The following is a 25,636-nucleotide window of genomic DNA, read 5'->3' as shown; positions in this document are numbered from 1 at the left end:
TATAAACACGGGTGACGTGTTTGGAAGCATGAGGTCCTGATGGGGTCTCTGTGGATCTGCTGGATGAAGGCTGAGCTCGGACGCACACAGTCACCAAACAGACGCACATTAGAGCTGCTCTGTTTTACAGGGGAGGTCAGGCAGGTCCACACTGCCTTCGTGTCCTGTGGGAGAATTGAGTGCTCTGCAGTGTGACTGCAGGTGTGTGACCCACATCCATGAGTTTCATTTACAGAGTGTGTGTGTGAACGCTAAGGGTGGTGTGTGCGTGAGGGCGTGTTTATGGATGTCAAGTCTGCACAGCAGGTCTGACCGCCATCTTTAAACCTTCTCTGAAGCCATGCTGACACAGTCCTGTGTGTGAGCTGTGGGCAACCGCTCCCACACAGGTACCATCCAATCGGAAGAAGAGCTGTTCACATGTGAGCTCTTCACACAGGTGTGCCCTGAACACAAACCGCACAGACAAAAGTGTTTTCAGTGAACGCAGACAGAAGCTCAGACGGCTGACAGAGGGGGCGTGAGTGAGGGGAGGAGAATCAAACCTGCTGTTGCAGGTAACCGTGCACGGTAAAATTGATGCTTCTGAGTAACCACAGGTGCAGGGGGGGGGGCACTGAGTCTCATTTATTTAACATGAACATAAAGAGAACCACGGCGGGGGGGTTGACATAAACAATGGTCTGAGATAGTCACAGGGAGGAAACACCTGCACAGGTGTCTCAGGACTTGTACCGCCCACTTACTGCAGCACGCTGACCATCTCTGTTCATCAGCTGACAGGAAACAAAGCTGTTTACAGCAGGTGTGGTTTCCATGGCTACCTGTTCACAGGTTGTAGTAGTCTCCTCAGGATCATTGGCTGTATCCCAATTCAGGGTCTGCAGCCTCAACGGTCCTCAAGGGCCGCGTACTCAAAGACCGCTGAGGCCGGAAGTGCGAGGCTTGTGAAATGGGACGGTCTAGCCTCCGTCGCGCTGCCCAGGTTGCCTAGCAACCATGATAGCTGGAAACGTGTGGTTGACAGAAATGAACGAGAACACATTTTGTTCGTTTGTTTGTTTCTACGTGAGCTTTGTGTGATTTAATAAGTATCTGAGGCTGAGACCACAAGACTGTAAATCATGATTGTTGGGCTTCATTTCTGTACTGAACAGTCATTTAAGATTAGCTAGTACATAACAATTAGCTGATGTCGTTCATGAGACTAAAGTCAGTGTAAATATGAGATGGCCAATATTATAGTTATTATATTAAATCATTATTAGTTATTACAGCAGTGAGTTTGAACTCTGTGTCAAATACTGAGCTTCAGTAAAGATTTAAGTTGCAGTTATTTATATTTCCTGTCACCTTAAATCTTCACTCAAAGACACTCAAGTATCTTTGACAGTGTATCTATAGATGTATTATATATATAAGAGACAAATGTCGTTCCTTCAGTATGCTGGCATTACTAAATTTGGCTCAATGCTTACATACATGTGTAAAAAGGAAATGTACGAGCTGTGATAACTGTGTCTGATAGAATGAAGAGTAGACTGATGTATGAAATATTCCTTTATTGGGTGAGAAAATCAGACCATGTCATAACTGCTTTAAGTCACACAGAATAGATATCAGAGCCTTAAACAGGCTGACTTCTGCTAAATGGGTCAAACTGGGCAGAAAGTCTACAAACACATAACATCCTTACAGAATATGATGTAACACTATAGATCAACTTAGCTCAGAATATATAAAGCATATAAACAATTACAGCAATATGATGCAACACACACAGCAGTGCTACTAATCCAAAATACTCAAAGCTTCATAGAACTGAAACAAACATTTATTTTTAGCTCCATTCTGCTGCTGATACATACTTTAGGTTTCTGAACATTAAACTTGTTGCTGCCTTTCATAGTGTGTAACTTGAAGGCCCTGAGTACTTTCTCCCACACTGAAAACACTGGAATGATCAAATTATTTGAACATTACCTAATAAGACTGATTCAGGACAGACAATTAGTTATTCTAAACTTTCCTAGCAGTCCTTCACAAACAGGGAACAGTCTGTCTATTCTCTCCATCTGTCAGCTGCTGCTGGCTCTTCCTCCTCCTCTTCCTCACACACTGCTGAGTTTTTCCTGGTGTATCATCAGGGGTGCAAAGCCTCACAGATGATGTGCAGCAGTGGGTCCCTCAGTCTGTCATCACTCTGGACACTTGCAGTTGTCACACATGGAAATCAAATGTGTGATAAGCTGCAGGATTCAAACACAAGTGTGACTTATAAACACATGTTCATACTTTTATTCCACAATCAGAGAGAAAGAAACAGAGAGAGAGTGCAGGACAGACAGACAGGTGACAGTCTCAGGTGTATACACTGCTACACAACAGCACCAGAGAAGGAGGATTTAGTGTTTGTGTCATTATGAGTGCTAAACAAGAAGAGTTCCCAGATGGTACAGTAGACACATGTGTGACTGCTGTGATTAAAGCATCTTTCTTTCAGCTTAACGAGTGAACCGTCAGCTCGTTCAAACACACGTTAAAGTCCGTTTGGCTCGACACCACCGAACAGAGGCAGCAATATAACATAGCTAACATTAACAGTGCAGTGAATCCTGCTTGTGCCTTGATATTCAGGACTGCAAACCGAGCAGCATCACTGACTTTCAGCTTGTTGTGTTTGTGGATATATGACTGACTTTAATTATCCACATTCTCTGTAAGATTAAGGTCGACTATTGTATTATTATATTTTAATAGCTTTAAAAGCAAGTAAAAGCTGAACGTACAACCATCACTAATGGCAAATAACTTTGCCGACATGTGGCCAACAGTAATGTTTTAATGTTCCTCATTATTAAACATTTTCACATAAATAAGTGACATAATATTCACTACTTACTTTTGAAAGTTTACTCTTCGGCTGCTCCGCTTCTGCCGTCTGCGGCAAAATTATCCACACCGACTGCCGCGCTATGAATTGTGGGATATATGGGACCGCGAAGTCTACGCCGCCACATCCTTAAAATTCAGGGAAATGAAGGACGCATTTGAGGGCCGCATTTCGAGCAGCCTTTGAATTGGGACAGCTTTCGGCGCGCCACTGTGCCTTAAACCCTGGATTGGGATGCAGCCATAAACTGCTTATTGTTTCAGGGTTTTTAATCTCCCAGAATGCTCTGCTCCTTCTTCTTCTTGGTGAATTTTGCTTTAGAAACAGAATCGACGTGGGATTGTTGCTTGTGCCTGACTCCGTCTGCAGCTTCCTGCTAACGCTTGAAGTGGGGAAACTTGGGAGGTTTTTACTTTGAAAACCTGGCATTGCTGAGCATCCTGTTTATTTTATAAAATTCAGTCTGACCTTTTGTTTTGCAAAATTCACATATTTAAGGCATGTTGGTAACAGCCAATAGCTAACTGAAAGCTTTTATTTTGAAACTGTGAGATTTTCCTCCATCTCCAAAAGTTGATTCTGTTCATCTGGATGTTTTCAGTGGGAGAAACGTTTCGTCACTCATCCAGGTGACTTCTTCAGTCTCAGCTGACTGCAGGTTTCCACAATCTTATAAACAGGACATTTGCATAATGACATTGTTCCTTCAGTGGGCTGGTTTCAATAGTTCATCCTATTGCCCCATCCTCGGGCAATCTGGTCATTAAGTCTGATGTCACTAGCCGTGTCTTGGCCTAAACTCCGCTGCAGGTCCATATATCAAACGATCACTATGGCAGTGGTCCCCAACCTTTTTTGCGCCACGGACCGGTTTATGCCCGACAATATTTTCACGGACCGGCCTTTAAGGTGTCGCGGATAAATACAACAAAATAAAACTAGTACCGGTACCGAAAAAAAGAAGATTTATTCATAACACACGTGAAAAGACCAAGGAAAGCCGAGTAAACGATAAAAATGATAACAAAATAACGCTGAAAACCGATAAAAACCCTGAAAACTATACATTTCACACCTGAGCCTCAACTCTCGCAGCCCGGTACCAAACAACTCACAGACCGGTACCGGTCCGAGGCCCGGGGGTTGGGGACTGCTGCACTATGGTATTATGAGAGTTGAAAAACTGTCTAAAGTCTTTCATCTTTAATAAAATGATCAGCGTTCTGCTCTACCAGGTGTAACAATTGAGTTTAACATCCAGGCATCAATGAAAACGGAATTTATGACATTTAACGGAGTTAGAAGTTAGCAGGAAGTTAGCTCACTAGCTTCTATCTAACTACAATATAGCATGTCCTGACTGCGGGGTTTTGGAAACAAATTCAAACGTACAGCTCTGTTATCACTTCCAACATAAATGAAGACAGAAAACTAAACAGCAGTGACGTTTGTAGGGTTACTGAAGTTAGGCTAGCTGGTATATAATGATGTGCTACGTGACCGCTAGCGACACAGCTATGTTAGCATAATATAAACAAGCTAACTTTTTTTCCACTCGATAAAAGTTAACGTGAGTGTTCTCGGTGGTCAGGAACAAATGTAATCGCATGGCAGGATGCTGTAAAAGGGACCAAACTTCAGCCAGGAGAACAACTGAGAAAATCCATCCACAATACGAGGTTAGTCATTCATATACTGCTGCATGGGCTGGGCTGTAGTTACATCCTAAGGTTTTAAAAACTGAGCTTAAATAAATGATTAGCGGTAATAAAAGCCGAGGGAGGTCAACGGTGATCACTGACTGTTTTAGGAGCTTTTTGAGATTAAATAGAAGAAAATACATAACATTAAACATGTTAACAACACAAAAGCCATATTAAACGCAGACTACTTTAGGCCCGGAAGTAGGATTCGTCACGTCATCACTTAACAATCGGATTGAAGGAAAACCGTCCCAGGTCTTTTATTTTGGAAACCAGACAACTTTCTCTGCCTTCCTGTTAGGGCTGCCACGATTAGTCGAATAGTCACGACTAATTTAATAGTCGACGCATCGTTTGAAGCTTTGTAAGAACCTCAAAGACGCAGGAATAAGTAGTAGGATTTAAGAGTGTAATAACGGACTGAAACAGAAGATGGCAGCACTGCATGTACAAGGATGCCAGCTGCCGTTAAACCCCGAAGAAGAAGAAGAAGCTGTGTCCCAGAATTCATAGCGCAGCCCAGCTCAGTTTCCAACAATGGCGGCAGCTAATTAGTTTTAATATTACTCTTATTATTCTTTCTGGGTCACAAAATAAACGTTTAACATATTTTCAGGCGAGAATGTAGCTGTGTAAACCTCAAATATCTGCTCAATTTGTCAAGACACCACATATTTTCAAAAGCGCTCCGATGTTTTCAGAGACGTCTGTTACCCACTAGCTCGATAGCTAGCCGGGGGCAAGGCTCACTAGAGCCGTGAGAACACCGGACTCCCAGCAAATCGTTTTCAAACCCACCGCCGTCTTTCACTATTCAGGTTAAACATGATATATAAGTCACTTAGATAACTTAAAAATGTTATTGTTTGGCTTTATTTAGTATTTTATTTGTTCCTGAGTAAATCGGTTTGGCTGAGATTAAAGTTATAGTTTTTACACAGCTGAATAAACAGCTGATTATCAGAAGTGTGAGATGCTCCAGAATTTACTCCGGTGTCCTGTTATACTTTAGATAGCAAGGAGTTTATTAAACTTCACCGAAACAATCTGCAAATTTCATTAAAATTTAATAAACTATCATCTTGTCTTTATTTTTAGTTAGCACAGACCTTAAACACTTAAAGCTGTAAGCTAATAATAGTTATATAAGAGCAGATGCTGCTGGTGCAATAAGCTGTACGTTTTACATTCAATGAATGATGATCTGATTAGTCGACTAATCGCAAAAATAATCGGTGACTAGTCGACTATCAAAATAATCGTTTGTGGCAGCCCTACTTCCTGTGAATGAGTGTTTTGATCATGTTACCTGGCCGTGTCATTGCAGGTGTGTGGTCGTGCTGCTGAATCCACGGAAGAACAAACAGCATCACATCTTCAACAGCTCCAGGTAAGACTCCAGCAGCCAATCAGATCACACTTCTTGTCTGCTTCTGTAAGGAAAACATGGAATAAAGACCGTTTCCTGTTACAGGAAGGCAATCACGACGCTGGCATTTTCGCCGGACGGGAAGTATGTGGTCACAGGAGAGGTAAGCATGCCACGACAGCGCTCAGGTGTTCACCTGGTGCCTCAGGTGAGAGATGATGCTTATTTTTTTCCTTCTTGTCTTCCACAGAGTGGTCACATGCCGGCAGTCCGGGTCTGGGAGGTATCAGAGTGCATTCAGGTGTGCGAGCTGCAGGAACATAAATATGGCATTGCGTGCGTGGCGTTCTCTCCAAATGGGAAGTACATTGTCAGCGTGGGCTACCAGCACGACATGGTGGTCAACGTATGGAACTGGAAGGTGACGGAGGCGTGGCCGAGTGCACCTGAGAGATGCCACCTGAGAAAAGGTCTTCGTGCTCACCTGCTGCTGTCTGTCCGTTTCAGAAAAACGTAGTCGTGGCGTCCAATAAGGTGTCCAGCAAAGTGACCGCCGTCTCCTTCTCGGATGACAGCTCCTACTTCGTTACCGCTGGAAACCGACACGTCAAGTTCTGGTACCTGGACCACGCCAAGACCTGCAAGGTTCCCGCGTGACCGCCCACCTAAAGATTGATTGGCTGGGACTTCCTGTGCGGTTACTGATGGTTTCTGTGTCTGCAGGTGAACGCCACCGTGCCCTTGCTCGGGCGCTCGGGACTGCTCGGCGAGCTGAGGAATAACTTCTTCAGTGATGTGGCGTGTGGGCGGGGCAGACAAGCCGCCTCCACCTTCTGCATCACCTCCTCCGGCCTGCTGTGCGAGTTCAACGACCGGCGGCTCCTCGACAAGTGGGTGGAGTTAAGGGTGAGTGCGTGCGGCCTGATAGCAGGCGTCTACACAGTGGTCGCGTGATGTCACTGTTTCTGCTCTAATGCTCTGCTTCCTCCTCTGCTTCCTGCGCAGAGGGTCGACTCTGTCGCCGTAAGTCCTCGTCCCACCTCAGCCCGCCGCGAATACATCCCACACACACACGCCGCCACCAAACGTGTTTACGTTGTTTCATTTCAAACTCTGCCCTTCACCACAGCTCCTCCCACCACAGCAGCTGACTGTGTGACATCATTATTAATCACAATGTTCATTTGCTATCGATCCTCTCTGACACGGCGCCGTGGCGGCTGAATGGCGAGGAGCGATTTTTACAGCAGTAAAACGTTTCTGGTGACAAAGATCAGACACACCCACTCCCTTCATCTCACCCTCATTGGTCAATTTCAAACGAGGTCCACGTTTAACTACCTCATGGCTGTAACATCACCCACTCTGGCACGTTACCCTCTCCATCGCAGCACCGTCCTGCACTGCAGTAGTATCAGCACTTTAGCGTTAGTACTGCAGTATTACTGCATTCTGTCACAGCTCAGGTGGAGGTGCGTGTACTTACCTGTCCGTGTGTCCTCAGACGTCTCAGGCCACCTGTCTGTGTGTCACTGATGACTTCATCTTCTGTGGCTGCTCCGATGGGACGGTTCGAGCCTTCAGCCCCGCCAACCTGCACTTCCTGTGCACCCTGCCCCGGCCACACTGCCTTGGCGTTGATGTCGCCAGTATGGTGGAAGCCAGGTAACACACACCTGTACCTTATTTTACTACAGCTTACTGTAGTCGGTATGTAGCCCCACTATAGTGCACGTTAGCCCGTAGTAGTCGTCACTGAGAATGCCGTCGCCATGTTTAGCTGACAAACACGTGTCAGAGGTCACATGGCGCCAGTCTGCACATCTTTGTTTAAACACAGAACAGGAAACCTGGTTTTTACTTAGAGCTCAGCTGATCGTGGAAACAGTTTCCATGGAAACCGCAGCTCTCATTGTTCTTCCTCTTTGTCTTCGTCAGTCAGCTGTTCTCCTGCAGGCCGGAGTCTCGTTACCCAGACACCGTGGCAGTGACCTACGACCCCGCCAATCGCTGGCTGTCATGTGTCTACAACGACCACAGCGTTTATGTTTGGGATATCCGCGATCTCCGTGACCCCCGCAAGGCGGGAAAACTTTACTCCGCCCTCTATCACTCATCCTGTGTGTGGAGCCTGGAGGTCAGTGTGCTGGTTTTACTGATGTAATGGGGCCTTGCTCATACATTGAAACCGTGGGGGCGTAACAGTGTGTCATCGATGTCTGTGTTTGTGAGGATATTTTGTGTGGTTAAACCTGTTGTTACTGACCTTGGTTTTAAGTTGGACAGTGATTTTAAATTGGACAACCAAATCAGAGCAGTGGTGAAGTCCAGTTTTTATCATTTAAGGCGACTGGCAAGAGTAAAATCTTTTCTTTCGAGGCAGCACCTTGAAACAGTGATCCATGCTTTCATTTCTTCTCGCCTGGACGACTGTAACTCACTTTATGTGGGGGTCAGTCAGTTGTTGCTCTCACGTCTGCAGCTGGTTCAAAATGCGGCTGCACGAATCCTAACAGGAACTCGAAAAAGAGAGCATATAACCCCCGTGCTAGCCTCTCTGCACTGGCTGCCTGTGTCTTTTAGAGTTCATTTTAAAATTCTTATGTTTGTTTTTAAATGCCTTCGCAGTCTTGCCCCGCCCTACCTATTTGAGCTTCTTCATCCCCACACACCCTGTCGGTCTCTCAGGTCAGCTGACCAGCTGCTCCTGGAGGTACCGAGATCCAGGAGGAAGCTCAGAGGGGGCGGGGCCTTCTCTATTGTGGCTCCAAAATTATGGAATAATTTGCCCTTGCACGTTAGAGAGGCCCCTTCACTGTCCACTTTTAAATCACGTCTTAAAACCCACTTTTATTCCTTGGCTTTTAACCTCAGTGAGACTTAGTTTCTCTTTTAATTGAAGTAGTTATTTAATTAATGATTTCACTCTTCTTTTATTTGGTTTTTACTTATATCTCATGTAATTTTATTTTACAGTTCCAATGTACAGCACTTTGTGTCAGCTGTGGTTGTTTTAAAGTGCTTTATAAATAAAGTTGATGATGATGATGGTTCTCAGACCGTCAGCAGCTCAGACTCGGCTACTCGTTGTGTAGTTTTGTGTCGGACGTGTTCATACTGCCAAACAAAGCTAACGAGTGTGCTACCTCACAAACAGAGCACAGCCTGGCCTCGGTCACGCCCTCCCGACAGGTTAAAGTTTATAGACGTGTGTCGTGAAGCTCAGCGTCTGAGGGGAAACGGGTACAGGTGTGGTGCACAGGTGTGAGCTCTAACCTCGGTAAAATTTTACTCTCCAACCACACTCTGAGCTCTGTGAGTAAATCATCCACCAGGCGGGGATTACTCTGCCTCCAGCTGTGCCGCCTCCACCCAACAGCAGGACCCAGAGTTTGGACAGTAATCCAAACTCTGGATTACTGTGCGTACAAAGTCTGCTAACCTGTGTCTCACCTGTCACTGTTGTGCAGATGTACCCCGAGGGTGGAGGAGAAAAAGGAGGAGGTGGTAAAACGTGCCTTCCCCGCGGCTCCTTCCTGTCCTGCTCCTCAGATAACACCATCCGACTGTGGAGCATTGACGGGCACAGCGCCCTCCACAGGAACATCCTGAGCAACGTAGGACAGCACGCACCTGCACATCGTACACCTACACCTGTGCTACACTGACCTATGGCCTCTGTCCCCGCAGGACCTGCAGAAGGTCGTGTACGTGGACGACAACGTAACTGGCCTCCTGGACACGGAGAGCGTCAGCATTGCTGCGGGTACGGAGAAGGCGGGGTCATCGGTGACAGAGGGGCAGCAGGTGGACCAGAGCAGAGCGGGCATTAGGACCCTGAGAGTCAGCCCCGATGGACATCACCTGGCCTCTGGAGATCGCACAGGGATCCTCAGGTGAGTGGAGGTGGGCAGGTCGCCACGGAAAAGGTGCGTGTGCGTTGGTGTGATGTTGGTGTGACGTCGATGTGTTTTAGGATCCACGACCTAGACGGCATGGCGGAAATTCTGAACGTTCAGGCTCACGACTCCGACATCCTCTGCCTCGAGTTCTCCAAACCGGACACAGGTGAGAAACCATCCCAGACCAGTGCGGGAACACAACGCAGCGCTGGAAACAGTTCAGTTTTTGAAGACAGTTTAAATATATCCTAAAGAAAAGATATAAATACTTTAAAGATATTTTCACTCTGTGAAACTAACGCTGTGCTATAAACCCAACATCCGTTTTTATTCCCTGATGGAAAACTAAAATATTCCATCACCGCTCTTATTTTGAAATGGGTTTTATTCATAGCTTTATTGTAAAAAATGTTCTCCTCATGCTAATGAAGCCTTGAATGTACAGCCAACGATTACTGAAAGGACCCCTTAAAGAAGGGGTTCCAACTCCAGGCCTCGAGGGCCGGTGTCCTGCAGGTTTTAGATCTCACCCTGGGTCAACACACCTGAGTCCAGCCTCTGGACACGAGGTCATTCAGCCATTTAAATCAGCTGTGCTGAATCAGGGACGCGTCTGCAGGACACCGGCACTCGAGGCCTGGAGATGGAGATGGACACCCCTGCCATAAAGGGAGGAAACGTAGACGCTTACGATACCTGACATTATCCCCGCCCCTCCCCCTGCTGGTTTGACTTGATTTTGAAGGTCAGAGCTCAGTCTTACAGATTAGTTGTCCTCTGACTCGAGGTCCTTTGTTTCTCTTCCTCTTGGAAAACAAAAAGCTCGTCCTTTTTGCTGAGTCGACATCTCTTTACAGGAAGTGATGCCACTGGAGCTTGTTAAATTGGTATGTGTGTAATTATGTGTTTCTGTGGTTGTGAGTGTTCCTTTCTGACTTACAGCCGGCTCCGTCTGTGGTTTTCAGTCATTTTGGACCGTTGGTGTCCCTGCAGAGAGAATTTCCTGTGTTCCACCACATAAACCTGCAACATCCAACTAGCAAGACTGACCTCAGATTTTCAAAATAAAAGTACTTGTGTTTCTGTAAATTGGCCCTTATTTTCAGGACGCGTAAAAGTGAGGTCATTTTGCTGTGTGTTTGGTTTTACACCATTTTCTGTTTTGTGTGAAAGGACGCTCTAAAGTTATAAAGAGAGTGGGAGAGTTTTATCTGTGAGAAGAGCTGCTGACATAAGCTAATGTAGTTAAAGTCAGCCGTGTGCTTCCATGATTTACACCCACACGGTGCTCGTTATAACTGACTTTACCATCGCGAACGGCTAAAAGCAGACGCTAACGTGGTGCAGTGGTGGCTGGGCCGCAGCGTATGCGTTATTTTTGTGCCACTATTCTGAGCGCATGTAAAAAAAAAAATTTGCAGGTGCACACACGTACACACACAATGTGTTGCTCGCGCTCTCAACATTTCTGCCCGTGTGCGCTCAACTCTTTCTCTACACCGTTATATTTGTGCCACAAAACCAGCCAATCACAGACTTGGATGCAAAAAAATCTGAGAAAATCAAAACAAAAGGGTTGAGCACGCACAGGCAGAAATGTTGAGAGCGCGAGCAACACGTTGAGAGCGCGAGCAACACATTGCGAGCAGGCGCAAATGCAAAAACTGAGCGAGAGGGGCTGCTGTTGTGTGTGTGTGTGTGTGTGTGTGTGTGTGTGTGTGTGTGTGTGTGTGTGTGTGTGTGTATAATAGCAAACACTGAAATACAGTTTTTGCACGCAGCAATGAATTTTATTCACTCAAATTCTTTTCTTTGCTGAAAATAAATTTCTCCTCAAAATGCAACACTTGCACCTGCAAACTTTTTTTTACGTGCACTCAGAATAGTGGCACAAAAATAACGCCATAGCAGCGCCATGCTGGCCTTCAGACATGTCTTCATCCTCCTCCAGAGGTTCATTAGATTATTGGAGTCACACAGATGAAGCCACAGCTGTGTGTGTGTGTGTGTGTGCGTGCACCCGCCTTGGCGGTTTGTGGGGACTCTATTTTTGACTGCAGCGAGGCATTGGGGGAGGGGGCGGGGCTCTTTTGTGCTTTGAGTCAGCTGATTACAGCAGGTCCTTTTAACACCGAGATAAATATCAGCGTGAAAATGTTCACTCAGACTTCCTATTGGCTTGTGTGATGTGATGTCAGACAAGGAGAAACGCAGGTTAGCGATAAAGGGCTAACGTTTCCCTCAGCTTTGTCTTGTAGGCGTTACGGCGATCAGACCGTTCACCGTTGTGACACTTAAGGGCGTTTAAAGAGAACGTTGGTCCAACCACATTTACGCGTCTCTCTCAGGTCTCCAGTTATTGGCCACGGCCGGCCGGGACCGTCTGATCCACGTCCTGGATGTGGGCAGAGATTACAGCCTGGTTCAGACTCTGGATGAGCACTCGTCCTCCATCACTGCCGTCAGATTTGCTGGTACTGTCTGACCTTTGACCTCTTTTACCCTCTACCCCTTGCTGCTGTAAGTTTGCTGCTAGCGTCTAACCTGTGATGTTCTTCTTCCTGTCTGTCAGCCAATGAGGGGAAGGTGAGGATGATCAGCTGCGGCGCCGATAAGAGTGTCTACTTTCGCACGGCTCAGCAGGTGAGACAGAGGCCCGTGTGAGTACACATTAGTACTTCTGAACATATTAATAGTACCTGTAGCGGAGTAATAGTACTGCTGAGTGTCGCGCTCGTGGCTCCGTCACTGATCCGAGGTCAGTTGAATGCAGTTTTCGTTCACGTGTTTCCAGGTGAAATGATGTAAAATAAACTCCTTCTGGTACTTCGTGGTCATGTGGTGCTTCCTCTTCTCTCTGCTCCTCCTCAGACAGGGGAGGGATTGGAGTTCACGCGGACGCATCACGCCGTCAGGAAGACGACGCTGTACGACATGGACGTCGAGCCGACCGGGACGTACGCAGCGGTGGGCTGTCAGGACCGCAGCATCAGGTAACGGCCGACCGATGAAAGGTTGTGACCAACTACAACTCCCATGATGCAGTCTGCCTGCAGGCGTCTAGTCAGTGATCAGCAGAAGCCGTTTCAAAGCTGGAACTGAAAAGTGACTAGCAATCAGCCAATCAGACGCTGGATGAGCCTGGACTTTAATCCACCTTTAGCTCAGATCAGTCAGATTACCCAGCAGCCAGTGGGAGTAGCAGGATTAACCACCTCCTCCTTCTCTCTGGGTTCTTTCTTCCTTCTGTATGTTTACAGCACCTTCCAAAGTATTTCACATTAAAAGCAGCAAACCCAGAGAAGCAGAAACCAAATGACTTTCACATTAAAAGCCCCACTTTTAGGGGAAAGGCTTCATGTATTGATTATCTATCAGTGGGGACGATCCGACCAGTCATGCTGCCCCCTGCACTGGTGTTTCCTGTTCCTGTGAATGGTTTTGATGGGATTAGTTCAGAGTTGACTTGTTCAACCTTCTGCAGCTCCAAACGGAAGCGTTTCTCAGCTTCGAGCTGGTTTTCTGAACATACCTGCGCGTTGTGGATGTAAACACATGAATGTGTACAAATACACACGGGTGTATCACATGTTTGTTTGGATTTAAACCTTTACTGGCGCTCCCATTCACTGCCATGCAAACTTCCGGCAGCTTCCTTCCTGCTTTAAGGTGCGTTGCTGCCACCTTATGGCTGTAAGTGTCATTACATCCAGGAAGTAGTTTTATTTTTCTGGTGAGGTCTGTGGCAGCTGGTCTCCGGTCGCTTCATCCCCTCACTTCCTGTCTGTGGATCATGTTTTTAGTTTGTAAATACTGCTGCCGATGATGATGATAATCACGATGATGGTGGAGTGCTGTGTCTCACCCTGCAGGATCTTTAACATCAGTAACGGGAAACAGAAGAAGCTCTACAAAGGCTCTCAGGGCGAAGATGGGACGCTCATTAAGGTCAGAAAGGTGTGGGTACCATGATGATGTTTCCATGGGAACAGGGACATACAATAACCGACTCCTCTTGCGTCCTCAGGTGCAGATAGACCCGTCGGGGCTCTTCATCGCCACCTCCTGCTCAGACAAGAACATTGGCATCTTCGACCTGTACTCAGGAGAGTGCGTGGCCACCATGTTCGGACACTCGGGTCAGTCGCCGTCAGTTACAGACACGATTAATGACCGCTGACAGCAGAGCCAGTTCTTTCAAAGCTTTATTTAAAACCAGAGCTTTTACACACGGCTGTGATTCCAGTAAAGTTATTTCAAATCTGGCCCTTTTTCTTCCTGTTCCAGAGATCATAACGGGGTTAAAGTTCAGCAATGACTGCAGACACCTGATCACCGTGTCAGGAGACAGGTACGCCTCACCTGAACCCCCCGCACCCACCCACAGCCCTCCACACCTTTATTAACCCTCTGGGTTTGTTCAAAATCACGACCCTTTCAGCTTGTTCGTGGCCAAAAGTGGCCACCAACAGATTAGGTCTGTAATTTTTATTATTTTTATGTTTTTTTGCCATTTTTTCTGCATAAAGCTTTTAACTAACTTCAGTTCTTGTCATAAATATAAAATAATTATTACTTTTTAACCCTTTAAACACCAGTTTGTTTGCCCACTGCACTAGCTGGAAGACAACCTCAAATCTCGCAATTTTATATAATTGCATTGCTACTGAAATTTCTTGTATTATTAATAGTAGAGTCTGGGGCATGTAATTGATTCACATCAACACTGATTATAATGCATTGTTATTTTTGTGCATAAAAACTCCCTCTCAGCTTGTTCGTGGCCAAAAATGGCCACCCCTTGTTTACATTTACAAAATGCTATAAAATTCATATATATTAAGAAAAAATTCCACTTTTTTTTACTTGAATTTTTAGATTAGCATCAGTGCTGTTCATGATAATCTAAATTTTATTCAAATCCGGAATTTTAACCCTTTAAATACCAGTTAGATCACATAATTGTAATGAATTAAATAGGAATAAAAGCATAAAATCCCCATTTTTTTCTAAATAATACATGCAAACTGATTTATTTTCTAACCATGGTGGAGGTTAGATGCGTAGCAATAATTAAAAGTATCAATGAGTTTTATGCATCTTTGTTTTTTTGTGCAGTGACAGAAAAACAAAAAAACTCCCTCTCAGCTTGTTCGTGGCCAAAAATGTCCACCCCCTGTTTATGTTTACAAAATGCTATAAAATTCATATATATTAAAACATTTTTCTACTTTCATTGACTTGATTTTTTAAAACCAAAATATAATTCAAATTCAGATATTATACCCTTTGAATACCAGTCAGATTATGTATTATTATAGTAAAAATAGTAATAAAGTTCACATTTTTAGCATATGAATGATGAAACCTAATTTTTTTTTTATCATCATTGCAGGTCAGTAACAGTGATTTATTTTTACTTTTTTTCTTTTTGGAGGGGGGGGGTTGAATGGCCAAAAAGAAAATCACACATGGTGTGTTAGTGGCCAGAAAGGCAGTTTAATGACCAAATAACCACTGAAATGACCAATAAAATGATTGAACTTTATATTCCAGTGTGCTTCTGTGTGCATCTTCATTAGCAGCAGGATGTACTAGCCACAGTAGAGTGGTTTTTGTAGGCACACTTTCTGCACCTGGTGCAAGGGGCTGCTGTTCCAATCCTGGAGGTGCACCTTTTGCACCTTCTTCTCATTTCGTTGGTGGGGTGTGGGTCACACTCTGGGTCACACTCTGGTTCAGACTACTGTATCTTGAGATCAATGGCAGAAGTGGCTGAGAATCAGGGACAAGGGTGTCTTGCAGTTGTTGAGGTCACCAGCATGTGTCCCAGCTCTCCCAGGATCACTCTTCATCTGTAGGTTGTAGAGGACTCCCCCACTTCAGTGAACTTGTTTCCGGTGGGACAAAGGCATCGTATCCCGAGACATCCAGGAGATTGGAGAGAAGAGCCATCAGCCATCAGTTAGTTTTCCTGCTACAACTCGAGGTGCCAACACCCTCTAAGTTATCCAAGCAATATTTGTGCCTATTGTAGTCCAGGATTGCCTCTTGCTTTCACGCATCCTTTATTCCCCATCACTGACTGCTGGTTCCTTGTGTGTTGCTGTCAAATGAAGCACATTCCTCCGTTGCTTTGGCATGTGGGATATTGCTGTGGTAGTTTTGGTGAAGCCAAAGACAGACAACAAAATCTTCCTCTGTTGCAACTGGAGGAGCTGGGGAGGAAGCTCTGGGCCAGTTTTCATCTGAGGAGTTCCTCTGCCAAGGTGCCCGAAGGAAAGACGTTGTCCTCGGAGCTCCTCCGTCAGTTGGAGTCTGAACCCCATGCCTTTTTTTACTTCTTGAGAACTTCCAGTGTTGTCATCCAACATGCTATGTATTGCTTTATTCTGGTGTAGGCTCACATCTCCACTTCATCTATAATCCTCCAATCCTCACACCTTCACCTCCCGTGTAAGGGTGCACAGCAGCCAAAAGATCTCCTTTGTTATAAAAAAAGTCAAAAGTAGATCTCAGGCTGCTAATGCAGGAAACGGCATACAGGGTGACTCCTGGTTTGATACCAGTGGGTACTGGATTGTAGAGCAGTCTCTCTTCAGTTGTGGGACCCACATGGTTTTCCTTTCACTAGGGATCCACTCAGTCACCGGCTCCTCGGTCTCAGAAAATGCTCCTATGTTCTTTTCCATCAGCTGCTTGGCCTCCACCTCCATGCCCCTTGACCCCAATCCTCCCCCAAAGAAGAGGATTCAGGCAATGGCTAGTACTCAACATCAGTGGTGATGCAGTCAGCCTCTTTGGAGATTGTCCCCTCATTTTCTGGAGAGGAAGTTTCTTCATCTTGGGCAGATGTCTTTTCTTCAAGGACAGAGGACTGCTTGCTGTCCTTGCTCTCTGACCATCATACAGACAGTGCTTGAAGCAGTGATGACTTTCTTGCCATATAGCCAGAATAAATGATTTCTAGAGTTAATATTTTGGGTATGGTATCTTTTATGAAAAATACAAGAGTAAAAGTGCTTTTAACATGCGCTTCAAAGCTAAGTTTGACTGGGAACCTCAAAGCTCATTGTAATGTAAAGCTATGTAATGTTTGATGCATCATTATTTATTCCAGTCTATCTTGCAAATACATGTTTGTGCTGCAATGTCATGCACAAACACAAACTATTAGATCCTTAAGACCAAACCTATGTCAAAATTGTTTCATTATTCTGGTCCATTGGAGTGTGGTAGGCCATCAAAGGCCGCTACTAGAAACTCAGAATATTACATGAAATCGCTTGATTGGCCAAAAATGGGTAAATGATGTAATTTGGTAAAAAACATTAAAAACTACAATTTTTTTTGTGTTGAGTTCAGAATGAAAGCAATTTGACCTAAATCACATGATATAGTACTGTCAATAACAAGGACTCAATAAAGGTGGTTATAATGGGTTTCAATTGGCCAAAAATGGCCACGATAGAGTCAAGAGGAACAATTTGGTGTACAGTGAATATTATTGACATTATTAAGGAGCTGATGTTGAAAATTAAAAAATCTGAGAAAAATACACACCTGTGGGAAGTTTCATTCCATTAACAGAACAAAGATGGTTGAAAAAAGGTCACAATTAGGTTATGGTTATGGTTATGTTTAGGGTCAGGGTCAGGGTAAGCGGCTAGGGAAAACATTATGTCAATGAGGTGTCCCCACAAGGATATAAATACACACGTGTATGTCTGTGTGTGTGCGTGTGTGTAGCTGTATCTTCGTGTGGCGTCTGAGTCCAGAGCTCACCATCAGGATGAGGCAGCGTCTCGCTGACCTTAGACCCCCCTGCAGCAATCCCAGTTCCCAGAGTGCACCTCAGCAGCGAGCCGTGAAGCTCAGGTAAACGTGATGATGATGTTCAGACTCACCTGAAGAAAACAAACCAAACTCTGCGATCAAACGCATCCATGAAAACAAAAAACCTGACCCACAGTCAGCCTGATTTAAAATAAAATAACCTGCAGTGAGCTTGACCTCTGTGACCTCTGTCCTGAATCCTGGTGTGAGGTCACATGGTCGCGGCTCTGCGTGCTGACTTGAACTTAAGTGTTTGTGCGGCAGGGAGGCGTCAACGACTCCTGTGGTCACCATGTTGTCTGACAGTGACAAGGAGGAGGAGGAGGGGGAGGAGCTTGGCTGTCCGTACTCGGACACAGCAGGAAATGTGCAACAGGAAACAGGTGTGTTAGAAATTGAATGACTCGATGGATTTGTCAGAGGTCAGGTGACCTTTAACCTGCACTGACAACGTTTCTTGTTTCTTCCCCTCAGAGGCGTCTGATGAGGTGTACAGCAGCAGGAAGGTTGGTGCATGTGACCTTTGACCTTTAACTGATTATTTCATTCTGTTTCGTTGTTGGGATGAAGCAGCTCATTAAATGGTTTTTACCTGAAGGGGGCGCTCTAGCGAGTCAGTCCTCGTGAGAGAGAGTTGTTGTTTTTTTATATATTTGTAGTTTTCATTGGCGATCTTGTACAAAGAATTTACAGAAGGAACTTTACAACATGCAAATAGCCAACAGAATTTCAATTTCTCAAAACTGTAGTAAGATGTAAGTAATAGTTCCCAGTTGTATTTCTCTAATTTATTATTATCATGATTATTATGATGATGTCACCCTGGTTGGGCGGGAACCCTGTACCAAAAGCAAACCATCTTAGCATCAATTCTGCCTTGTTAAGCTTGTTCTCTCGGCACACCTCCTTCCAGATCTTAAAAGTTGATTTTATCCAGGGATCATCAGGATCTTTCAAACGCGACTTTAGTTTACCGTCTGCTACTATGGCTTGGATTGGAGGGCCATTAGTAGCTCGTTCTTCTGTGTCTTTCCACCGAGATTTAAACAAAGAATCACATAAACAAACTCATGGCCGTAGCCGGGCAGAATAATAACAGTCCTTCAGACATGGTAAATATGGACTGCCCCTGTCCTTTGGTAATTGTAGTGTACTGTACTGGGTTTTTTCCCCAACCATAAATAGCGGGAAACTATCTTGTCCCATTCCACGAATTGTTGTTTCGGGATTTCAGTGGGGAGAGTTTGGAAAAGATAAAGCAGGCGTGGTAGATCGTTATTGATTCTGTTCATTAGGCCTAAAGCTCCACCTCGTTAAATCCGACTTCAGATAAAAAGATAGTTTTTTTTTGTTTGTTTTTTGTTTTTTTTAAAGTATCTTAAGCTCATCGGCAAAATTTGCATTTACATATTTATGTCTAATAAGCTCTATGACAGAAACAAGTTAAGCTCCTCTAATAAACATAGTACGTATGTAACAACAGGTGTGACGTTAGAACGAACACTCAAATGTATAACAGACAGCTGCTGGGTTTGAGAACTGAACTAATGTTTAAAATATGATCTGATGATGTAACCCAAGCAGATATTTGAAGGGCTTCTGTTTGTGACTCAGCAGGATGGGGGCTTATCTGGGGCGCGACTCCCTCGCCGGCGCTGGTCCAGGAGGATGTGCGACGCTGACGGGGTTCTGATGGTGAAGTCCATGCTGGACCTGAGACTGCTGGACTCTTTCTGCCCCGACAAGCAGGCGGAGGTCAGGACACTCAGAGACACTATTCAAAAAAAACACCCGCAAGTGATTAACTAGCATTAACGGTCCTGTTTATTCTGTGAAGACACGCCCACTTGATGTTAGCCACTCCCACTGCAGCAAGATGAGGAAGGGTCAAGGTGCGGAGGAGCTTCACAGGACCAATCAGGAGCTTGGGAGCACCATCAGCCTGCAGGTTTGTGTATGTCAGGGGCGTCTCTCACTGTGATCTGGGAGGGGCGCAGCTGGTAAAAAAAATTAATAAGCCCCTCCCCCACACTCTCTCTCTGCCCCACACCCTGTTTCTCTCTCACTCACACCCTGTCGCTCCCACACGCTGGTGTGGGGAGAGAGACAGACTCCCACACCCTCTCTCTGCCGCACACCCTGTCTCTCTCTCGCTCCGCCTCACCCTTCCTGTCTCCCTCCCTTATACAGTCACACACTTCCTGTCTAACATTAACACTCCGATGGATTCAGTATCTTGCCCAGTTATACTTGGCGTGCAGACTGGGATTGAACCACTGAGTAACAGCAGGAAGTTCTTCGTGGGTTTGATGCTGCTTTGTGGCTCCAGCTCTGAAGGGCACTGTGAGCTGAACCTTACTCAGATGTGTGATGTCATCCTGTACATACAGGTACACAGACCAGAGTTTATCCTCCTGTCCAATCAGAGCGCAGACAGAGAGAACCCAGTGCTGTATCCGGACCAATGGGAGGACAGAGTGAGCCTGGCAGGCAGGTAGGACTGCTTCCTGTCCTGAGAATTCACAGATGACGTTAGCTTTTACCAGCAAATAAGCCCCTCCCCCTGCTGTCAGTGAGTTCCAGGTGAAGGAGGCGTGTCCTGCTGCTGAAGGTGCACGGCCGGACAAACCGAGTCCCGACAGCGGCTGCTCGCTGGGATTCAGCTCCAGACTGTCGAGTCCCAGCAAACCTGCAGGATACGGTGAGATGCACTCACCTGTCTGTGAGCCGCCTCGCTGCTGCTTCCTCTCACCTGTCTTTATCAGCCCAACCCTCTTCTTCTGCCCATCAGACTCGGAGCCCACAGAGCTTCTCAGCATGGACGGAAACTCCTCTGAGCTGGAGGACGAGGAAGACAGAGGACCAGGTGGCGGGGAGTGCAGGAAACCCGTACCCCAGACTCCCGACCAGGAGGCGTTCCTGAAGGAGCACTTTGTGACGCTCGCTGACCTTTCTGCCTCAGGTACGGCGGCAGAGCTTAGCAACTGATTTCAGCATTTTTCCTCCCAGTCCTAAGCGACAGGATTTGAATCACAGCAGACTCACCTACACCTGAACATGTGACCTGTGTGTTGACAGGAAGTCCGAGCAGAGCGTCTCACAGCTCCAGTGAGAGTCTGAGCATCTCGTCCAGGTTCCTCACCCAAAGCACAGCCACAAGGTAGGATTACCGTCACACACAGGTCAATAATTACACACACACACACACAGGTCCATTTAAACCAAACTTTATTGAAAAACGATAACAGCTTCCTGAATGCAGACGTGCAGCTCAGCTATGGGACAGGAGAATACTTGTTGTAGACACAGTGTGGCCTGAACACTGACTCTGTGGGGTCTCCACGCACACGTGTGGTAGATCACTCAGACCTTTTTTCTCTCGCTCTCTCAGCCGGACCGTGCTTCCTCTCCCATCTCGGACCTCGGGGGCTGGTGCGGGGGAGCCAAAGACTCGTCCGCTGGTCTCCGAGGTCCGACCTCTGATGGAAGAGAGCCAGAGGCAGGACGGGAAGGTGCCGTGGACCCAGGACCAAACCCAAAAACAGAACCAGGCTCAGGCCACCTCATTTCAGGACCAAGCCCAGCCTCCCCATGGTTCAAACCAGCTCCGCATCCTAGAGGAGGAGACCCCCTCGACCCAGCAGGTCCACCGACCCTCCCCGCTCAAGAAGAAGGCCCAAACTGCAGTGGAGTGCAGGAGGAACCAGGGACCGACAGCCCGGGCTGCTGCCTCCCATCTGAACTCTGCTGGACTTCGAAAGGCTCAGTCAGTCCACAGCCTGCTGACTGACACAGGTAACACTCAGATCACCACACAAACAGGTAAACAGCACAAGAACCAAAAGAGACTGTGGACCCCCAAGCAGCTGCATACACTGTACACCTGAGTATGAGCGCTCACCTGGACATAAAGAAGCTAAATTAAAGCTAGCAGGCTAACCACACCCACGTTGGCTGTGACTGTAGAAATTAAATGTTACGTCTTTGATTTGAGCCAGTAAAACCAACGCTGTTTGATATAAGTTAGCACTGTGGCTCTGTTAACTTCATTTATGCCACATGTGTCAAAGTCAAGGCCCGCGGGCCACATCACATCTGCGAGATCATTTTATACAGAGTTATTATTATTGTTATGCATGGCCCGGCGATATGAGGCGCTAATAATATACAAACTACAGATCCCATAATGCAGCGCTGCATCCTCCTTGGCTAGGCTAACTGGGAACATTCCCACGTCAATCAAGTCAAACTTCTGTTATTGAAGCTAGCTGCTCACAATGGTGGAGAGAAAAGTTGATTCTGAAAGCAGAGCCTTTCAGCGCCAGTGGGAGGCTAAATATATGTTTACAGACAGGCTGGTAAACCCGTGTGTCTTATTAGTGGAGCTAATGTGGCTGTAATGAAGGAATTTAATTTAAGACGGCACTACGAGACAAAACATCAGGATAAGCTGTCTGTGAAGGTTCTCAGTCATCCAGGTCATCGTAGTCAAAGGAGCTTGCAAAGAAAAGCGTCTGGACTTCTTTAAGTTGCTTGAAGACGTTTCACCTCTCATCCGAGAAGCTTCTTCAGTTCTAAGGTCAAATGGTGGAGAGTCCCAGATATAACCTAGTGGGAGTAACCCCCCACAGAGGGACAAAAGGACCCCCTGATGATCCTCTAATCGCCTGACCCAAGGTGTGAAACTGGGTGTGGGTCCCAATCAGCCAGAGTTTCGGGTGAGTTCATTGTGAAACCTGGCCCCACCCTATCATGTGATTTCCTGAGGTCAGACGGCCCAGGATGTGAGTGGGCGTTAAGGCGTCTGGGGAGGGAACTCAAAACTGGATTATAGATGGCAGAGAGTTGGTGTCGTAAACCCCCGCCTCTGTTCAAAGATGGTCGCTCACAGTGGACATAGATGCTTCTTTCACTCCTCTTTCAAACCATCTGTCCTCTCTGTCCAAAATGTGAACGTTGGCATCCTCGAAAGAGTGACCTTTGACCTTTAGATGCAGATGGACTGCAGAGTCTTGTCCTGTGGAGGTGGCTCTTCTGTGTTGTGCCATGCGCTTGTGAACCTTAGAACTGAAGAAGCTTCTCGGATGAGAGGTGAAACGTCTTCAAGCAAATCAAAGAAGTCCAGACGCTTTTCTTTCCAAGCTCCTTTGACGTCAGGATAAGCTGAAAAACCTAAACGCAGAAACTACAGGAAGTAGAAGAGCTAAAGAAGAATCTGACATTTCAGCAGACGTTTGTCACCAGAGCAAAATAACAAAGTGAAGCTGTCACAAATGCACCAGTGCAACCTGCCTCACTTTCCCTGTTGCAGTAATGTTGAACCAAGTCAGCGCACTTTGCTGAGCTGCACCTGTGCAGATTCAGATGCAGTGTAATGATGCACTCAGGGAAAGTACGACACTGAATGGCCCACACAGTTTATTAGCTCCACTCCTGCAGCAACGCCCAGCTCCGTCTACATGCGGCTCCAACCTTGTGTTTGCTCTCATTTATTTTTTCTAGGGTTTTGGCAGCATGTTCATATTTCTAACTTGCATAATTTTGACAGGATATATTTTTATGAAGAGCAAAATATTTAAAGTTAAAGTTTATTTTTTTAAATTTATTTAATCTGTAATAATATTCCTGTCTGTTTTTATTCACATTTATGTTTAAAAAACATTGTTTTAGTGTTCAATAAATGTTTATCTTCTTTGGCCCGCGACCTGAAGTTGGCCTTGAGTTTGACGCCCCTGCTTTATGCGTTAACAAGCAGCTCACGTTAGCTGGCAAGAATTTAACACACTGCATAAATTTGGTGGCAGTTCATGACGTTACCTGAAAGTGTCCAGTTCCAGCTCTCAGGATAAGATGTTACTGCAAAGATGGCTCACAGCTTGTTTCACACTATTTCCTCCGACTCAAGTTTTGAAATATTTGTATATCAGCAACATTTCAGTCTGCAGGATCTTTTACTCTAAACGGGCTGGCTTATGGCTAGTGTTAGCTAACGTTAGCTTGCTGTGTGATGTCAGAGTTTCTGTGTTGTGACTCCAACTCGTTAGCTACTCCGCAGACTGTTGAACTAATCAGAGAAGGTCTCGACTATTCGTTAGAGTCAGTTCACACACTGGAGATTAAAAACACGGAGGGCCACGGGGGGAAACGGTCTCAGTGTTACTCTGAGTTTACATGTTTTGTTGGACCTAATTACATCACTTCCTGTCTCTCTCATCATCAGGTGACTCCGCCATCTCCCAGATGATCTCTCGTCCCTTCAGAGAGGAGGTGCCCCCTCAGCTGCTCCTTCCCCCTGAGCGTCCCGTCACCCTTCCCAGCACCCCCAGACGCCCCCCATCTACGGCACCTCCCCTTCAGAGACCAAGCCCTGCCTCCCCGAGGTCCCCATCACAGGAAACTGCTGCCGCTCTGGCCGCCACCACCCCGAGGAAGTCTTCGTCATCCTCCCTGACTGCATCGGGGCCGCGCTCCTACATGAGCCCCACCGCCAGCTCCATGGCTAAGATGTCCCGCTCTGTCTCCATGGGCGATGGCCTTAACGTCCCCGAACCCACTGACGACCTGGCAGTGACATCACCGACTCCTTCATCTCAAATCAAAGAGACTCCACCTCCTGTTGTCGCCGTGGTTCCCTCTGTTACTCTGGCCACGCCCCCTCACGCAGCTGTGGTCCCAGTTGTCGTCTCTTCGTCTTGCTCCTCGTTTCTGGGGAACCATGGTAACCAGATGCCCCCACCCACCCGCTGTCTCCAGGCTCGCGTCTCCAGTAGCAGCAGGCCGCTTCCTGACAAACCCTCCCTCCCCCCTTTCTCAACGGTGTCCTCATCCTCCTCGCAGCCTCCTCCGGTATCCGTCTCCCCCCTGACTCCCGCACGACAAGAAGCGGGGCCTCCTACAGACGGCGGCGCCGGGCAGATGGACGACGCAGGTTTGGACTCTAACCCTCCTCCTCTTCATCCCTTCATCCTGTCATCTCTTTGGCTCCTCCTCCTCCTCACCCTTCCTCTCCTGTGTGACGGGTGAGACGTTTCTGTCGTCTCTGCTTTCATCGCATCATTGTTTACAGTCTGTTTTTAAATAAATAAAATGACGCTCGAGTGACCTCACCTGCTGCTTTCTCTTTATGCAGACGAGCCAATCAGTGTGGAGAGCTGCAGGGCTCTGACCAATGAGCTGCAGAGCTGCTTTAAGAAAGCGACGCACCTGTACAGGAGAGTGAGTAACAGACTCCGCCCACCTTACCATCTATGTTTGATGGTCACAGCAGTATTCACCTCTCCTCCTCTTCTTCCAGGTGAGTGGCTCCTCCTCAGATGAGTCCGCCCTCGACCAGCACCAGATGTCCCGCGTCCTATCAGAGGCCTTCCAGGCGATGAAGGCGGAGCTTGACGCCCTGCCGCTCGGCATGCTGGCAGCGGAGGGGGGGCTGGGAGGTGTGGGAGAGGTGAAGACGGCAGCGCTTCTGGAGGAGTACTCGCTGCTACTCCTGCAGGCGGTTCACAGGAGGATCAACAGCAGCACCTGAGCCCCGTCCCTCTAACCCCGCCCCCCTCCGGAAGGATCTGAAGCCATTTTGTTTTTAAACTGATGCAATGATCTTATTCGTTTTTATCAAAGACATTTCTCGAACTTCCCAGCGGCCGTCAGTCTGAAGGAGCGATCGGATTATTGATCGCCGTTAGACTGAGCAATACCACACTTTGTGATCTGATGCTAGGACTTTGTATTTATTGTGATGATGAGCTGTTACACTACTGACTCCGCCCCCTCGCCTCACGCCGACCGGCCCTGCTTTTACCGCGGTCGTGCATTTTGATGTCTTCGGGTGTTTGTGGGGATAAATTTGTAGTTTGAAACGTTTTCATGTTTTTTTGTCACGTTTAATAAAAGTTTCAGACTCGCTGTGATCTCCGACTTTACTGCAGAACAAACA

General features: G+C 46.6%; 1 protein-coding gene across 3 annotated transcripts in view; it reads left to right on the top strand.

Moving 5' to 3' along the window:
- The window catches only part of mapkbp1 (mitogen-activated protein kinase binding protein 1), a 31,163-nt gene extending 5,612 nt beyond the window's left edge, over positions 1-25,551 (top strand). The window contains exons 3-31 of one of the 3 annotated variants that reach the window (XM_082515949.1): positions 5,924-5,986; positions 6,071-6,128; positions 6,216-6,386; positions 6,473-6,610; positions 6,689-6,871; positions 7,470-7,630; positions 7,904-8,102; positions 9,436-9,582; positions 9,656-9,861; positions 9,942-10,033; positions 12,216-12,341; positions 12,440-12,510; positions 12,739-12,860; positions 13,740-13,815; positions 13,895-14,006; positions 14,155-14,218; positions 17,617-17,745; positions 17,968-18,086; positions 18,178-18,209; positions 19,321-19,458; positions 19,541-19,651; positions 20,094-20,197; positions 20,277-20,404; positions 20,495-20,665; positions 20,782-20,863; positions 21,095-21,498; positions 23,924-24,631; positions 24,833-24,918; positions 24,998-25,551. In XM_082515949.1, the coding sequence (XP_082372075.1) occupies positions 5,924-5,986; positions 6,071-6,128; positions 6,216-6,386; positions 6,473-6,610; positions 6,689-6,871; positions 7,470-7,630; positions 7,904-8,102; positions 9,436-9,582; positions 9,656-9,861; positions 9,942-10,033; positions 12,216-12,341; positions 12,440-12,510; positions 12,739-12,860; positions 13,740-13,815; positions 13,895-14,006; positions 14,155-14,218; positions 17,617-17,745; positions 17,968-18,086; positions 18,178-18,209; positions 19,321-19,458; positions 19,541-19,651; positions 20,094-20,197; positions 20,277-20,404; positions 20,495-20,665; positions 20,782-20,863; positions 21,095-21,498; positions 23,924-24,631; positions 24,833-24,918; positions 24,998-25,228 (4,432 nt within the window). In that variant the 3' untranslated portion in view covers positions 25,229-25,551. Of the gene's footprint in view, positions 1-5,923; positions 5,987-6,070; positions 6,129-6,215; positions 6,387-6,472; positions 6,611-6,688; positions 6,872-7,469; positions 7,631-7,903; positions 8,103-9,435; positions 9,583-9,655; positions 9,862-9,941; positions 10,034-12,215; positions 12,342-12,439; positions 12,511-12,738; positions 12,861-13,739; positions 13,816-13,894; positions 14,007-14,154; positions 14,219-17,616; positions 17,746-17,967; positions 18,087-18,177; positions 18,210-19,317; positions 19,459-19,540; positions 19,652-20,093; positions 20,198-20,276; positions 20,405-20,494; positions 20,666-20,781; positions 20,864-21,094; positions 21,499-23,923; positions 24,723-24,832; positions 24,919-24,997 lie in introns of all 3 variants that reach the window. The other 2 variants (XM_082515948.1, XM_082515950.1) reach the window with 2 other exon arrangements.
- The last annotated feature ends 85 nt before the right edge of the window (positions 25,552-25,636 follow it).

The sequence above is a fragment of the Aulonocara stuartgranti genome (genome assembly GCF_965226115.1).
Source record: "Aulonocara stuartgranti genome assembly, chromosome: 19".
NCBI lineage: Eukaryota > Metazoa > Chordata > Actinopteri > Cichliformes > Cichlidae > Aulonocara > Aulonocara stuartgranti.
The sequence above is the reverse complement of the archived record's forward strand: the minus strand, read 5'-3'. Positions and strand labels throughout refer to the sequence as shown.